At 42.4% G+C, this 17,192-nt stretch overlaps 1 protein-coding gene across 13 annotated transcripts in view; it reads right to left on the bottom strand.

Moving 5' to 3' along the window:
* Positions 1 to 1,679: 1,679 nt before the first annotated feature.
* Positions 1,680 to 17,192, bottom strand: part of nrxn2b (neurexin 2b) — a 661,917-nt gene continuing 646,404 nt past the window's right edge. For 11 of the 13 annotated variants that reach the window (XM_063470250.1, XM_063470249.1, XM_063470251.1 and 8 more), the window contains 2 exons: positions 13,168 to 13,246; positions 1,680 to 4,777 (listed from right to left, as the gene is read on the bottom strand). In XM_063470250.1, the coding sequence (XP_063326320.1) occupies positions 3,888 to 4,777; positions 13,168 to 13,246 (969 nt within the window). In that variant the 3' untranslated portion in view covers positions 1,680 to 3,887. The remainder of the gene's footprint in view (positions 4,778 to 13,167; positions 13,247 to 17,192) is intronic. The other 2 variants (XM_063470257.1, XM_063470258.1) reach the window with 1 other exon arrangement.

Below are 17,192 nucleotides of genomic sequence, written 5' to 3'. Positions count from 1 at the left end.
ATTGTGCTTGAGTCTGATGATTGCTCTCAAAGTTTACGACGTTAGCATACTTCTCTACTTCGCTGACTTGTGATGATTTTTTTATCACTTTGTGGGAAGGATGTTTTAGAGGAGCGAAGAAGACTCATGATGAAGACTCGTTAAGAGATGTCTCACAGAATAATAATCAATAACTGACCTGAAAGTAATTTCAGTGGGACACGTGTGAATTTAAATAGCTTAAAGAGCTGCACAAGAAATGTATTACAGATGGCTGAAATTTGTTCAGGCAGTAGAATAAAAAAAGATGTTTTTTGTATTTTCCTGCAAGATCGCAGCAAACAATACTATAGAGATATGATCATCTTGGCAGGCCACAAAATTAATGTACATATTAAAAAAATGCTCTGCCATTGAAGGACCGTTAAAGCTTAGGGAATAAACAAAAGACTGCAGGATGTTTTCCTTTGTTTCATAATGACAGCAGCGCCTCATTGCTGCTAAAGCGATTTTTCAGCAGAACAATGAACCCCTACTGTACCAGCTCCAGAGGTGCTGGGCTGCAGCTCATCCAGGCCTGTTGGGGTTAGTAATACAGGAAGTAAAATGTTAGCAGGGACACTGTGAGTTCAGCTTTGTATATTTGAGCTTATTTGTATTTACACTTGGAAAATGGGCACCAATAAAAGGAAATACCATTTCCTATATGGATGTAATGAATGTCATTATGGATGAATTTGAACATATTTGAACGTGTTTTCTTTCTATTGTCCTTTGGAAGTGGCACCGAATACCTAAAAATACACGCGTCGCGTTTGGGAGAGTTTGAGAGAGAGTGCCGTTTCTGACAGAAATTTCTGGTCTAAACTTTCCCGACTGTTTCAGACCACCTGCATACGCACCCGTCTCTTTGATCTCAGGCAGTGTCTCTGCTTCGCGCCTCTCCCCTTGTGCCCTCCTGGGGTGCCAAGGCTCATATTTTGAAAACCTCAGCTCTACAATGAAAATGTAACTGACATAAAACAAACGCGGTCTCGACGTACTTGAATCAAGTCTGACAATTGTGGAAAGGAGAAAAAAATACATCCAAAGAGACATCCAAATAGACTCAAAATCAGAAAAGTGCGCTCACATCAACGTGAAGATAAAGAGCTGAAGTCTTCCTCTGAAATAAAAACGGCATTGGGTGAGTAATTGCTCCCTGTATTCCTATCGATTTCTGACAATATTAAGATACATTTAAACTAAAACTGCTTGCGGTTACTAACCCGACCATCCATCCTCACACGGCAGTGTGAAATGTTCTTACTTTCTTAATTTGGAAAATGTATTAACACATTAATGCTTTTAGGGCCACTGTGCTGTTATGAAATATGTCAGCATTTAAAGCCGTGATGTGGAGAATTTTATGTGATTATAGCATCTTTCAAATTATTTGATGTCATAACTTTTCTTTATACTGAGAAATGAGACTATCCCTTTAAAACGGGTCCAGTTACAGACTTATTTTGCAGAGCATTTATCTTAATCGGGGTGTCAGAGTCAGAAATAACTAGAGTTGCTTTTACCAGCAACTTGGTCCATCAGATGTCGTAATATCGAACTGTTTCAAAGCAATTTGCAGTCCTCTGGGTACCTCCTGGGGATTGAATCAAATTTGAAAATAAGGAGACAATGAACAGACCACACAACGCAGTAAGTAAGAAGTATATAACCAAGTGTATTCCCTCTGTTAATGTACACATATTTAGAGTCATCTCACTGGAACACTTTACAATAACATTTAGAAAGAACAGGAAGATACTGGGAGAGTATGCTCGGAATGGAGAAAGAGAGAAACCAGACAAACGTGGCAGAAGAGCGTAACGACGGAGCCCGTCAAGTGAAATGACTACCATCTTGTCTCTCGCCATATAGACAGAAATAGATATAAAACAAATTAAAGTAAATAAAAATCAGATGATGGATAAAACCTGCTTTCCTCACAGGGTACGGGGACATACGATCTCTACAGAGAAAAAGGAATGCATGAAGAACAAAGAAAGAGGCTAAGGATGACAGATGGAAGATAAAAGAGGACATTTTCTCCTCTGGAAAAGGAGAATGCATGGTTTTATGTTCATAACCCAAATCATATTTGCTCAGGTACCAAAAGAAAATACATAGAAATTTCAGTTTCCCAGAATCATAGTTATTTTTTTTCTCCAAACAGGAATGATAGTAGGGAAAACACATTTCTCTTAGTAATGGGATGAAAGTCAAATATTTAGACATTTCACAAACTTTTTTCAGAATTTTTCTTTTCATGGTACAGTTTTCTTTTCTTAATAGACTTGAGAAAATTGGAATACTAGAGTTCTGTTGTACATCTTTCAGGGAACTACTGTTCTCCTTTTATTTGTGTGCTCTTCCCATTAAGTTCGCTTTGCCCGCGGGCTGCCGTCAGTCCAGTCAGGCTAGAGAGGGGCGAACGACACAGTTGCTCTTTTTCAGCTGCTGCAAGGTATCTCTCTCCACAGTGGAACTCCAACACGAATGAATTCAGAATCTCCCTAAAATGTCTCTCATTCCTCCAGAAATGAAAAGAAATTTAAAAAAAGAAAAGAAAAGAGCAAACCAAAGTGACTGAGTCTTGCAGCAAGGCCTTCCATCAGCCGTACTGTTCATGAGGGGGGGGCAGGGGTCTGAGGAACGGGGGGTTGGACGGTGAAGCTGTTCAAGAATCCTATCTTTTGCTGTGCACGTCTCAGCAAACGCACTTTTTGATTCGTTCACATAGGTCCATATGTTTCTGCAACGTCTATACATATATTTATAATTATATAGAACAGAGTTCATCTTGTTTGCTGGAGGTTTTTTCTGTTTTTCGGTGATTAGTAACTTGTAAGGACGTGACAGTTTCTCTGCTGGCCCACTAGGGGGCACCTCAGAGCCCCAGATACACATGACACAGATCTGCTGGAACAAAGGACGACCAAAGGGGTGTTTTTTTTGGCCTCGACGAGTTTTTGGCGGCTAAACGTACAATTTAGCATCCGTTAGGTTGGAGCGGTGGCATCTCACGTAGTTGCTACTTTTAATGTTGTTACGATCATCAGTCATCGGCGTCATATTTTTTTGTTTTTTAAACTCCACAGAAAGGAAAAACAGTTTATCTCTTTTTCGTAAATGAATACTACATGCTTGAAACACGGCAGAGTTTACATTGCATCGGCTGCTGGGCACCGTAGACAAGGAGAGAAACAGAGTTCGTGGGTGAACGAGAAGGAGAGAGAGAGATCCGATGGGAGGTGAGAGATCAGAGATGTCGAACTGACAACAGAGGTGGAGGAGCTGGATTTGACACAGTGTTTCTCTAAGCTGGCAGTATATTGATCTGCTAATTTGAGCCCGGTTGGAAAAAAAAATATGTTTGATACTGTCTAAGCAGGTTCTCCTCAGAATCAAGTACAGGCCTTGACACAAATACTGATGGCGATGGTTTCCTACAGTACTCTGGATATTAAGCAGCTTGTCGAATGCTAACCCATGAATCACTGCTTTATCAGCATTTGCTACGTGGTTGTTGGCACAGTATGTGTAGAGATGTAATAGCCTTTCCTTAAATCCACACTGTGGTTAGCATTGAATGCAATTGAAGTTTAGTCTAATCAATCAAAGCAATGTGGAAATGTGTGAGGAGAGCTGTGATGTCACTGTGCCATCTCATTTTGCTGCCTCCCTCTGATTCGAGATGAACTGGTAACACATATGAGCACCTGACAATACTTGAAGTTTGAAATGAATTAGCCACTGTGATGTGTTTGCAGTTTTCCCACATACTGCCTTCTCTCCCTCCTTCTCCCCGCCGTCTCTTTCCTTTTCTAAGTGCTCTGCTGTCTGCCCCTGTGTGTCACGGCGGCACTCCCTCAGACGTAGTACTCTTTGTCTTTGTTCTTCTTGTTCTTGGTGACTGTCTTGGCAGTGCTGGGCTGTTTCTCCTTCACCAGGGCCCCATTGCTCTGTGTGGCTGAGTTGCTAATGTAGTTACGGCTCTGGTCCACCTGATAGGAGCCCTCATCGCGGTTGCGGTACTTGTACATGGCGTACAGCAAGATGAGGATGCAGAGGGCAGCGGCTGCCACGATGCCCACCACCATCCCGGTGGTGCTGCTCGACTGCTGCACTTCCACGGCACCCGGGAGCCCTCTCTCTGGAGACGTGGGGTCTGGAGTGGGAACATGAGGGAAATTTGGGGGATAGGTTATACCTGGGACTCTACGGTGGCCTGGATCCAAAGAGGGCTGGGCCGGCGGCAGCAGCACTTGGTCCCGGGTGTTCATTTTCCCGGCAGGGATGTTGTTGCTACTACTGCTGCTGCCGCCGCCGGCTGACTTGATGCGCGGGTTCAGCTGGTCAGGGTTGGCTGTGGGGGTGGAGGACAGAGGGGGGCGGGAGTTGGGGAAGCGGGAGAAATGGCGGTCTCGGGGGTTTTGGACGCCACCCTCGACGGCCGGGGGAGGGGGGAGGACAGTCCTGTCGGTGACCAGGGCGGAATTTTTGTAATAGTCCTCGTCATCTGACTCGGTCATCTCCCCCGAGCCGTACGCCGACACCTCGATGGTCTCCTCGCAGTCCTCCTGGTCCAAGGGGCAAGGGGGCCAGCCGTTGGGCAAGGGGAGGGATTCTTTGGTGGTTTCAAGCAGGGTGAGGAAAGGGCGGTAAGTGGTGGGGGGCGGGGGTATTACTGGGTAGCGGGTGGCAATAGATGGGGGGTCTAGGGAGTCCACTGTAATAATGGGCAACACTAATTCACCTCCTAGGACAAGAAAGAGACAACGAAGGAAAAGAGTGTTAGAGACCACCTGAGGGAGAGACGACTTCCAGATCAACAGAAGAAAGACAGTTCAAATGTTACAGAAACACCAGTATTAGAACAGCACTACAGCTTAACATGAGGTTAGTTCTACAAGTTTAGTCTGTTCTATTTAAAAAGTTAATATGCTGACTAACTTTGAGCTGCATTATAAAACAAGATGTAAGAATATACTCTAGCCTGCACCTGCTCCTGACTGTTCTGACCTATTTCGCTGTGCTGCATATTCCTACATGTCATATAACTAACACAAGGTAAAAGCAGACTACAAATTACACTGAACAACGTAACATCTATTGTACTACACAGCCTATCCTTCACTGCTAACCTTTCTAGTCCTACCTACGCTGACTACGCTAGCGCTCAGATGTTTCTGCTGTGATTGGTTAAATAAGATAGCAAACCACGAGGTTCAGGTCACTTACATCAACAAATTGGCCGCATGATTTTTGCATGAAAAAAAAAATTACAAAAAGAAAGCTGTGTAAGATTGTTCTCGGATAGTGATAAACAACTCCCCTCCCCTCCCCACCCCCACCTTTGTTTACCTCCTCTCCTCTTTTGTTTCTTTATTGGGTGAAAAATAATCAGAATGTAACAAAAAAAAAAAAAAAAAAGAATAATAATGTATTGTTGCATTATTCACTTGTCCCCCCCCCCAAATTCTCATGAAGAATTGTCTCAATCCTATTTTCCCCTTTTGGGCATGGTGGCTTCTATGGCTCATTTCTAATTAGCTTAATCTGTATGCAAACCCTCAGGAGCGGCTGCAGAAAACTGATGCCTCTAATTCTTAACCCAAACTCTCAGTGCACTACACTACAGCGCACTGAGTAACAGAGTATTAAATAATACTGCTCAGTTTTTTATCATGACTCCCTCATGCCCACTTCCCTCCCAAACACCACACGTTAAACATGGGGGAATGATGTTCTTTTCAAACAGCCATCAACACAAATAACATTAAAAAAAGGTCTTAATGAGCCAGAATTTCAGTTCAAGCCTCAGTTATGCAATTTTAGCCCAGTGTGAAATAAGCTTCGACTTTGCTTCAGTTCAGATTATTGGGGAAAAAAGGTGCATTTAAGAGGAATCCTTGTATCATAGACTGAAATGGTTAGACATATCATGAGTGTGTTAACAGGAAATAGAATATTAATAGCAGTAAATTTACACACTCAGTTTTCTGTCCAGTGTTGCAAAAGGGTCAGTAAAGGAAACAGTTGAGAAGTATTGCAGAGTGAATTAGATTACAACACATCTTGGAGGGGGACAAAAGGGAAGGTAACAGCAAAACATAAGCAAAGAAATGCCAACATCACCAGCATAAAATCATGACTCTGGCTCTGTGTTCGATTGATGAGGTAAACCAGGGAGACTCAGTGGGAGAGAGTGGCTGGATAAAGCGTTTCAGGAATGAATGGGAAGGGAGGGGATGGTTAATAGGAGGTTCTGGGATTGTAAGAATTCCTCTGTGGCCTTTATTCAGCTCAGCAGCACTCAAACACCCCCAAAACCATTGGTCAGTTACAAACCCCCACATTTTCACTTAAAGAATGGCAAAGGCTTTGTTAAAAAAAAAAAAAAAAAAAAAAAAAAAGGTAATGCATTGGGTTAACAAAGCCACTGCGACATATCAGCATATAACAACACACTTGAGAGAAACGCCTTGAAACAAAGCAAAATGTGAGAGCTGTAAAGGAGAAAGAAACTTAGTAATTCTTCAACCTTTCTAAGTTATTATTTCACCACCACTACTGGAAAGGCTAGTTTCCATGGCAATGCTCAAGTTATTTCTCTCCCATACATTTTCTGTCTGTGTTTGAGGGATGAGTTTCACCTTGAAGGCGAGAGGACAGCAGAGTGTGGCGGCACATTTGAGGAACAAAGCAGATTCACTTCGAGTAGGATTTCCCCCAGTGCGTTCAAAAGAAAAAAAGAAAATCTTTGGGTTTCGTAAAATAACTCGTCAAAGTCGCTCCAGCGAGGGGGGTGGGGGCCAACAATTTGGGAACACAGAGAAGATCGTTTCTTAGAGATACAGGACGCATGTGCGAATGAGGGTGACGACGAGACGTTAGCGCTGCTATCTTTACTCTGCCGTCTGTCTGCGTGGCACAGATGCTGCGAGTGCAATTTCAAGCTTCATACCTGCTGCTCGGTGTGCAGCCTGCCCATTACTGAGAAGCTACCTCTGCTCACAGTGCGTCCTACTTACTGTACGTGCGGCTGACATGGCAAATAGATACCCCTGTTACAATAAACATTTAATGTAATCCTCAGGAATCAGGAACACTGTGCTTCTCTGCTTAAAGTCTGGCTTATAGGAGCCCCTCGGAGTGACGCTTACAAGAGTTATTAAATATTTACGGGAGGCTCAGAGTCATCATGTACATAGAAAGGATTGTTCAAGCAAGTGACCCACATCGCTCTGCTGTCCTCTTAGTTTTTAGGAGCCAAAGCCTGAAGGCCTCATGGCATTATCCCATATGACTGGCAGGCAGCAGCTCCTAGCAGAATAATGAACCTCAGCCCTCATACACAGAGTGAGCCACATGTCAGACCTCCAGGCAGTTATCAAGTGAAACATCTTTTCATTTCCTGTCGTGCGACCTAAGCCTACTGCACCAATATTTTAAACCAATCAGCAACTTCAATTGGCTTTCCGACACTGCACTGTGTGGTCCCTGTATGCAGCTCTGGTGCTGTTAACAGCCAGGTTGGAAGGTGGGGTGGGGTGGGTGGGGGATACATGTCACAAATGTCCCTGCATGTGTTCTCCTGCTGAAAGCTGCCAAGAACCACAGACTGATGTAAACCAGAGGAAACCCAGGAAAGTGAGCATAAAATATTTAGGTGAATGCGTATTATTTTACATCAAAGCCATCAGACCCAAACTGGGATTTACTGAGACCAGTTCTGATGCCAAAAAAAATTAGGCATGATTCCCACGTGTGGGGGTCTGTTTCTTTAACATTCCGACTCTGTCATTTCAGCGTTAAAGCAGGAGAGACTCAGATATTCAGCCTGATTGATTGAGTTTGACTCTGTTGATTTGAACAGCTGAGGCAGACGTTTAGTCCACATGATGAAATTTCTTTATCTTTACCCACATGCCTCTCCACTGCGTTGCCAGTATGAGTCACCCCCACCCCTCCTATTTACTCAAAATAAGCACAGGGCAGATGGATACTGATGCATCCACGTCGGTCTCCTGACAAATATCGTTATTCTGCTGATCACATCACCCCGCTCACATCCATTTGAAATATTTAGAGCAAAAAGGTTGTTTGGAGTTTCAGCATTCTGTAATTCAGCTTCGATTAGGCTGCAGATGGAAAATCTAACTGCGTGCCCGAGCATAATATATTATCCCTTTCTTGCTTCTGAATCCTGCTACAATAGGTGGCCCTATAATCGGTGCAGGGAACAAACCTGCTTCTTTATATGTGGGGCTCTGTAAACTGCTGCTGCTGTTCTCAGGTGAAGTGACTTGTTTTGACAAAAAAGATATGATGCCCTGCTCATATTGTGTCTCACTCAGAGTCACATATTGTGCAGCAATAAAGTCTCCAGTCTCCAATCTCCATGAAGACATTACCATGTTAGAGGTTCAGACAATCTGCAAACCACCATGTTTCTCCGCTCGATCTGATTTCCTCGTGTTGGTGTTGTTCCCAGATCATCATGAAAATGTTGTTCCAGGATCAACATTGCAAGTGACCAATCAGAATGTTGTGACGTCATACTTTTGCGACTTCGGGAAAAACCGTCGTAAAACAAAAAACTGTACTTAAGCTGTGAGAAACCGCCTCTGTCCGCCGATCAACGTACCCTGACCCTAATCCTAACCCTAACCTTTTAATAAACGGTAAGCAGAATTGATATTATCCTTGCAACATTGGAATTTCATAAATGCAAGAATGGCTTGGCGCGCAAAAGAATAACGTCACAACATTGTGATTGGTCACTTGCAATGTTGATCCTGGAACAACATTTTCATGATGATCTGGGAACAACACCAACACGAGGATATCAGATCATCCATGTTTCTCCATGGTGCTCCGGGGCATTTGTTTACAATCTGAAGCTAAAGCGGCCAGATTTCCTACTCAGAATGCAACACAAGGAAAAAGGCCATCCTCCCTAAAACAGCTTTGGGTTAACATTTGGTTCTAATTAGAATTTCAAAAACCACTTTTGTGTAGTTTGCAGAATATGTATAATTTTTTTGTAAATGACAAAAATGCACCATTGACCAGTAATGAAATAAAATGGTTACAGGCATGTGAATAATGTTGAGTAATGCATTCTTCGCTTGTGTGATTAGGCTGACTGAGCACCTCTGCAGTAACTGGGCATCCCGACTAAGACTGTGATCCATATTTTTGGTACTGTAAAATAACTCTGCTAATTAAAGACAATCACCTAAAGCCCTGCAACAGACTGGCAACATGTCCAGGCTGTACCCCCCGTCTCGCCCTACGGTAGCTGGGAGAGGTTTCATTATAACTCATGCAAACTCAAGCATTCATCATGGAGCCACAGAAAATGATCAAATCAGAAGGCTCGTTCCAAATCTGACCAATCAGACACAGTAGGGGTAGAGGCTTGGACAGTAACACTTGTCTGAACCCTGAAAGGATGATGTACCGCTTAGAAAGCATCCTGTCATGCAGGTTCAAGCATCCATACTGCTCAGGATCCAACCTGTGGAACCTATATGATAAACTTGGGCCTGTTACTAGCTAAGAGCGATCAATAACGCATCACCCTGACAAATAACTAACACCCAAACCCATCGACTTGGCTCTGAGTCACATTGAATGCGGAGGGGGGCAGAGAGGCTCCAGGTCATCCCTCATCTATCACCCAATCTCTTATTTTCACTCCTCGGCCTAAGAAGAGCAATTCGTAGGTTGTCTCTATAGCATGCTGTCTGATGAATTATTGAGGAGCTCCTCAAAGCTCTGATCTTGTCAGAGTAAAACCGATATAGAGCCTACAACATCCTGGGACTGATAAGTAGCTTGGAGGTAAGTGAGAGAAAAGCAAAGTGAGGTCATGTTGGGGTAGAGAACAGACAGAACATGATATATGGAGACAAAAAGACACAGCTTTAATGTTGGATGGATAGAATCTCAATATGTTTGTTAGTGTGAAATATAGTTATTATATGTGTAGCAAATGAGTGTCCATATGCATCTTTGGAGACTCTTTCCTGTGTGTTCATTTTCTGCTCGGTATATTGAGCTTTGTAATCGAGGTCCACATTTCCTAGCGCTTGTCACCCTTCTGACAGAGACTCATTACAAACACTGAAGTATCGTAACCATAGCTCTAATTGGGTGATGTAATTAAGGCTCTCTAACAGTCAAAGTTTAATTAGCCTGGTGGGAACGCCAGGAATCGTTCATGGGAATTTCACTCTCTCCTTCACTTCCTCTTCCTTCTCTCTCGCAGGCTCCCTCTGTACCTCCGCTTCTCTCCTCTCCCCATTCCTCTGTTCTGCTTTGAGCGCAAAGGAACGTGATGCACATCTCAATGAAAGCCAGTCCTTCCCGCTCATCTCCTCCTCAGGTCTTCTTCTCTGCACCCTGTGCTTTTGTCTATTTTGCATCCACTCTGAGCTTGTCAGCAAATGTGCAACAGCAGCTACCCCTCAATCACTGTCTGAGCGTTTCACGTTGAGGACTCTCATTTTGCGTGACACAGCCAAAACACTCCTCCACCAAATGCAGTTGTGGAAAAAAAGGAAAAGGAAAAAACAAGCTGCATCTCTTGAATTGTGTGTTGTGGTGTTACCAGCTGCAGGTAAGCAGATGGAGCTCAGCTGGTTGTATATATGAAGGAGTTGTATCGATCCTCATCAATTCATAACCATTGCATCTAGCTTTGCTTAACAGAAAATCCACAGCTGCCTTTAAAATGTTTCTCTCCTTCTTTCCTGAAGGCAGTTCAATAACAGCGAGCCGAACACTCACATGTAATTGAAAACACTGGGAATTGGTCCTATCACACAATGACTAAAGGCCTGTGTTTGTGCAGCAGTGATGGAGGGGGAACATGCTTTGGAGACAATGTTGATTCTGCTCTCCTCGTCCACAGTTTTCACAGAGGCTTATCCGACCCCGCCGGCTCGCTTTGCTGGAACTCTCGTGGCATCTGGAAGGTGTGATACAGAGCACGCGTGTGTGTGTGTGTACGCACAAGCGTGTTCATTGTTGCTCGGGAGAGTCGGAGGCAGAGAGAAAACTTTACACCCACAGAGTGAGAGAGACAAATGCCTATGTGGAAAGGTGAGCATGTCAGACACCGTATGTGTGTTTGTGGGGGCGTGTGAGAGAAAGAGAGAGATAGTGAGTTGCATTTCCTCATGGGAGATTAAGCCTGGACATAGCATCCAACCAAAAAAAACTCTCATTTCTTCTTTTGATAAGAGGGGGATTGAGTCTCTATTTCAGTCCCAACCACCTACAGAGAAAACTGCAGGAAAATGCTGCACTCAAGTTTCTCAGCACAGGTTCAGATCAGGTTCTCCTAACACAAACATACTGATAAATGTTGTAATCTGCTGCCATTTACAGTCCACCAGTCAAACCACTAATCCACAATCCTACAACAAACTTTTACACAGTTATTCAAGGTAACTCAAGTGCTTTTCGGGGAGCACATACACTGCTTAACAAATTTATTAGACCACCAGTCAGTGCCAGGTTTATGCTACAGCTGTCCTAACAGTACTGGTAATTACCAAAACCATTTCTTATGTTTCTGTAATGATACAAGGTCTATTACTATAACAAGATAATAATAATTTTCTTAAAGACCTAATATCACCCCAGCCTGGTTCTGCTGGAGGTTTCGTCCTGTTAAAAAGGTGTTTTTCCTTCCCACTCTCACCAAAGCACTTGATCATAGGGGTCATTGTCTGTTGGGGTTTTCTCTGTATTATTGTAGGGTCTTTACCTTAAAAAAAGTTGTTGTGATTTGGAACTGTATAAATAAAATTAAAGTTATCCAGCAGTATGCACAAGGCTCTTTAATCAAAATGATATTTTTAATACTAAAATATAATTATTATATTTTAACATTTGAACTTAGTGTTTTGGAAAAAATAGAAACAAACAAAAAAGCACATCTTTGTTTTTCTTGAACAGTTTTAGTGATTGAATATTATCCTTGATTCATTTCTGGGAAAGTCCAGTGTGCCGGCTCAAATTCAGATATAAAAACATGAATATAGTTTGTTATTTGACTAATAAATAACAAAGTAATTTTTTAGTTTTAAACGTGTTTTTGACAGATTTCTAAAATATTTGTTTTTTCTCATCAGATACATTTATTAAGCAATGTACACTATGGCATTTCTCTTCATTTTTTTCCTTTTTCCACCATATGAAGCATGTTCTGCTGAAGCTACACAACGGTTTGCCCTATCTCAGAACATTAAGGCAGGTTTGATGCATTAAACTCGCCCTTCACATAAAACCACACTTAGCTTATAGCTAGTAGTCGCTAGCAAGTCTTGTTTTATGCTCCAGGAATTTAATGTTTCTATTATTTGACAGTGGCATCATAGTGGCATATATCCTGGCTCTGCTTTGATTAAAGGTTTCACCCACACCAGAGTCAAATCTGTGAACCCATTAAACACAAAACTCTTGTCACTCAAGATCTTTAAGGATGAAATACTGCATAATTTAATGTGGATATGCATATCTTCTGACTCTTGGAGTTTTAGAAGCCTTGACTTGTAGCTGCAGGAGTAATTTGAATCTAATTTTTTCACTGAACAGGCATGGTTCTTGGCAGTTTTTAAATATGGCCAGCTTATTAGTGCTAGAAACCACAGTGGCAAGGAGTAAAACACATGGTCTTTAACTTCCACCTCCTGACATGGTGTCAGAACATTGCTTGACCCTCTGTTCACACTAACAGTGCCTCAGCCACCAGGTCTGCCAAGCTACAGCTGTGCGCCATGCAGAACAAGCTGTGTTTCCACGTTGGAACTGTCCTGCCTTGTTAAAGTCGGGGCAGGAGATTGGTGCAACAGCTGGGAAAATGCCAGGTATTACCACATGGCTGAGCAATTGACAGACCACAATGCTGCCGACTGCCTGCTGCTTTAAAAAGCAACAAGAAAAAAAACTCGGAGAGTACACATCTGGCCAATCAGAGCTGCATACAGGGGGGCTGTGCAGTCACAAGGTATCATTTAGAAGAGGAGAAAGGGACATTGCAGTAGTCTAGGTAACTCTGCTTTTGTGTTTCAGGCTGACTTTGTTTCCAGATAAAATACAACAAAGGCAGAACTCCCTGAGCTGACTCACCATTTCCAGGCTCGCACTCCTCCAAATCTTCGTCATCGCTAGGACATTCAGCCGATGCTACCAGGAGGTCGTCTGAATTCTGGAAGGACAGAGAGGGAGGAGAGGACATACAGTCAGGACAAATTTTATTTGTGTAGAGAATACACCGAATATCTAAGCGGATTAAGAGTCTCTGGAAGTCACAGTAAAGGTCTTCGGCTCCACCGATGCCTAGTCTCACAGAAGCGTGTGCAGCTGCAGTACGAGAAGCAAACTTCCGGGGAAAACTCTTATCTGTAACTCAGTTACAACATGAAGATTTATTGATGAGCAGTCTGATAGTTGTGGCACAAGTGCTGAAAATATGGAGGTGGCAGTGCTTTATGAGCAGCACCCGTGTGTACTTATGTAAGAAAAGATGGAGAGCTTGAGGGAAACCAAAGTGAAACAATCTCTTTCTGACCCAACGCCGCCAATCAAAGAGGTGCAGCTTGTCGAAACAGCACGTCAGCTCCACTGAGTGGGCAAAAGTGTCAGACATTGAAGGCTCTATTGCACAATTGTTTTTACTTTTCAGCACATGCAGTAGATTATCTCCATTATGGTCTCCAGTATTATTTTTGACCTTGAGCTTGTAGACATTTGAAGTAGGTGATAAAGAAAACAGTAGACATGAAGCCTGTTGTGCCGGGTTTACAAGTACAGCGGGTACAACAGCGGGGGTCTTGAAATGAAAGCAGATTAAATCTGACAAGGTGGTTCCAATTTAGTAGCCAGGTTTGTCCTCACTGCTGCATGACTCACACAGCTGCGTGTCTAGACACCCAAACATCCTGCCCTCGCCTCCTCTCAGCCTCTGGTTGTTATTCAAGATGGGGTCATCTGATAGAAAATGGAGGGCTTTTATCAGCATAACTGATTCACTGCCTCGCAGAGTTTTCGCTCTGTTTTTAATCCATGGCACGGGCATAATCATTTATTAATTACGCTGTGTCAGTTTGAGTGTGTGTTCACATCACCTAGCTCTGTCAAATGGTCCTAATGATCCTGTTTCAGTTTCCCAGCAACATCTCCATCACACATGCACTTACATTCCTATTCCATCCATGCAGCTGCTTCGATATAAACAGCGCATAATGAATCCTTTAAAATGTGCACTCCTTTAAATTAAACAACCAGGACATCAATAAATGCACACGTCGGGCTGTGTTTGCGGCCATAAAAGTTAAAAGAAAAGAAAAAAAGAGAGTTTTTATAACACAATGTCTTACTGATTGAATGTCAAAAGGTTTTTTTCAGCCTCCTGGAGTTATCATGGCTGTAATTTCATGCAACATCTGTGACACACTTTTAAACCCCAATTCACTACCTGACCCCTCTGGAACATCCAAAGCAGCCCCGCAGTAGCACTGCTGACTATCTCCAAGCAGGACCCACAAGGACTTTGAACCATCTTCTATCCGTCCAGACAAATCAGAGAGAGATGGCAAACACCTGGGAGTGCTCTCAGCTTAAGACAGCAGCAAGGGCGAGGCTTGTGATCTTAGTTTTATAACATCCTGACACCAAATTTGGGTCAGATCGAGACAAGTGATGACTTCCAACTGTTTCATGGAAACCCACAGTATCAAGGGGTAAAAAAGCAGAATAAATCAGACCCCCACATGCACATCAAAAGGTAGATCTTTTATTCTAAGCATCAAAGCACATTATTCCACTATGATCAAAGCTACAGCGCGGCGGGTAGCTCAGAGCTTTTGGAGAAATTGAAATTTAAGTTTCTGCTCGTATATAGTTAGATTCTCCCACTCCTGCATTAATATACCATTGCCATGTTTGTTTTTTTATCCATCTGAAGAACAGGAAAAACAACGAGGCAACAATTCCTAATCTGACCACATGACTGTGACGGATCTAGAGCAAGGATGTTAAAGTCATTTGACATCATGAGCCACATACAGCTCACTTCGATCTTAAGCGGGCTGGACTGGCGAAACTTCCATTTATGCTGACGTACAGAAGTTTAAGTGCACATTTATTCACTAAGATATTTCAATATAAGAAAAAGAAATGCAATGGAAGAAATCTATCAGCACAATTCTTTGGGCTTAAATTATGAAAAAATAAATGTGTAAAGTTACAGAAAATTCTGCAAACTCTGACTGTACTGTAATTATAAAAATGAAAGCTTTTGTCAACTGACAGAAAATGTTTACTGTAGATACAAACATTTGGGCTTTAAATGATGATGCACAGTCCATAAAACTGTTGTATACTTACACTTCTTCTGTTTCAAATAGGTGAACCAGACATGGCCACTGAACAGGCAGGGAGTATCTGGAATCATGTAGTTCCATGAGGACCTTCTCTTTTTGCATTCTTTTTTTTTTTAGGTGGAAAAAAGTTTTTATTTTGACAAAAACAAGCAAACTGCTAAAGTAAACCAAGCTACCATCACCTCCTGGATGATTTACAGCACCATATAATTCAAAATGATTAGTCAATAAAACCCAGAAACGAAAACCTAAAGATTTGTGAATTCATCTAAACTTCTTCCAGAAAAGTTGGTTTCTTAATTATTTGATTTTTAGTTTTCAACTACCATTAATGCTGCACATAACAGACTCTTAAGTGGCATTATTCAATGTTCCCTGCTGTATGGACCTTGTCATTTACTTTCTGTTTTACCAAAGAATCAGCTACTTTTCTAATGCAGCTGTCTATGCTTTGGACTTAGGTTTAACTGGCTACAAAATAAGTCTTGAGTTTATGATCTAAAGTGTCGAGTCTTATCGAACACAATGTGATGTTTATTTTGTAAATTATTTTCTGAATCAGTGTCAGGAAGGATGGTAAAGCAGGGTTGGGTGGGCGTACTTTGGGACTGACAAGTTGGTACCATAAAAGCACACGGGCTCTAAGTCAGATCCTCCCCCTTCAAATTCGACCTTCAAAAATAGAGCTTCACAAACCAATGGATAATGTCACATTGGCTACGCCTGTCTTCATATACCCTGTAAGATTGTGACTCACGTATCCCAAATTTTAGCCAGGCACAGTGATAGTCTGTGATTCTGATTGAGTTTGAGTCGTGTATGGGTTTTTGCTCCGTCTTGTCTGTTCAGCTTCGATACACACCACTGCTCGCACTAAATACACTGTTTTCTTCCATTTCCCCCCCCAACTGCTGTTCCTGCCACAAATATGAAAACAAACAACACTTCCAGTTCACCACAGGCTCTTTCCCAGGACAGAGCCTGGTGTTTAAAAGAGCAAATATAAATGATTTCATACAGTCTGGTGCCTCTCAGCTGTTGTAAAAATCAATGTAATCCTCCACCCTTCAAGAGGTTTTGCCTAATTTTGCTAGGCTACAGCTGTGTTCACAGTTATTCTTTTGTTGCTTTATTCTGTCTTTCCTTTGGGTTGGGGGACAGAGGAGGTACCACACCTGGGACCATCTGTATGAATGATCAGTGCTAATGTTTTTAGGCTTTTCTACACACAGAAAAATGCCTGTTTGATCATTAAAGTACATGCATAGTGACTCATAGGTAATATCTTTTGATTCGCCAGCATATATCCTTAATGCTATTTTTGTCTATTGTGGCAATACACTTGGTTGAGCTAGGTGCATAATAATCATAAAGATGGAGCCATTAAAATGTGTGTACACTATCTAAAAAATAGAGTCTTAGCAATAAAAAGCACTCTAAAGGTGGAACCGTGCTTTTTTATGACCCAACATAAACATAAGTCAGCAAATGGAATACACATTAAGGCTTGTAACAACCAAAAGGCAGACAACACTCAAGAGTCCTCTGCTATCCTAAAATGCTTCCGGATAATTTATCAAGCGGGGCAGTCTGGGGCTGCCAATTTCACATCACAGACAGATGCTTTTAAAGCTCGCTATACGCTCAACGTGGAGAGCAGGTTTCGCCAAGAAGTCTGGAGGCCAGAGACATTGAACCGAGTGCATCCTACATGTGGCATCTTAATTCCACGTTCCACTGATCTCATGTTTAAAGAGAAGAGAGAGAAAC

The sequence above is a fragment of the Pelmatolapia mariae genome, linkage group LG3_W (assembly GCF_036321145.2).
Source record: "Pelmatolapia mariae isolate MD_Pm_ZW linkage group LG3_W, Pm_UMD_F_2, whole genome shotgun sequence".
NCBI classification, from domain to species: domain Eukaryota; kingdom Metazoa; phylum Chordata; class Actinopteri; order Cichliformes; family Cichlidae; genus Pelmatolapia; species Pelmatolapia mariae.
The sequence above is the reverse complement of the archived record's forward strand: the minus strand, read 5'-3'. Positions and strand labels throughout refer to the sequence as shown.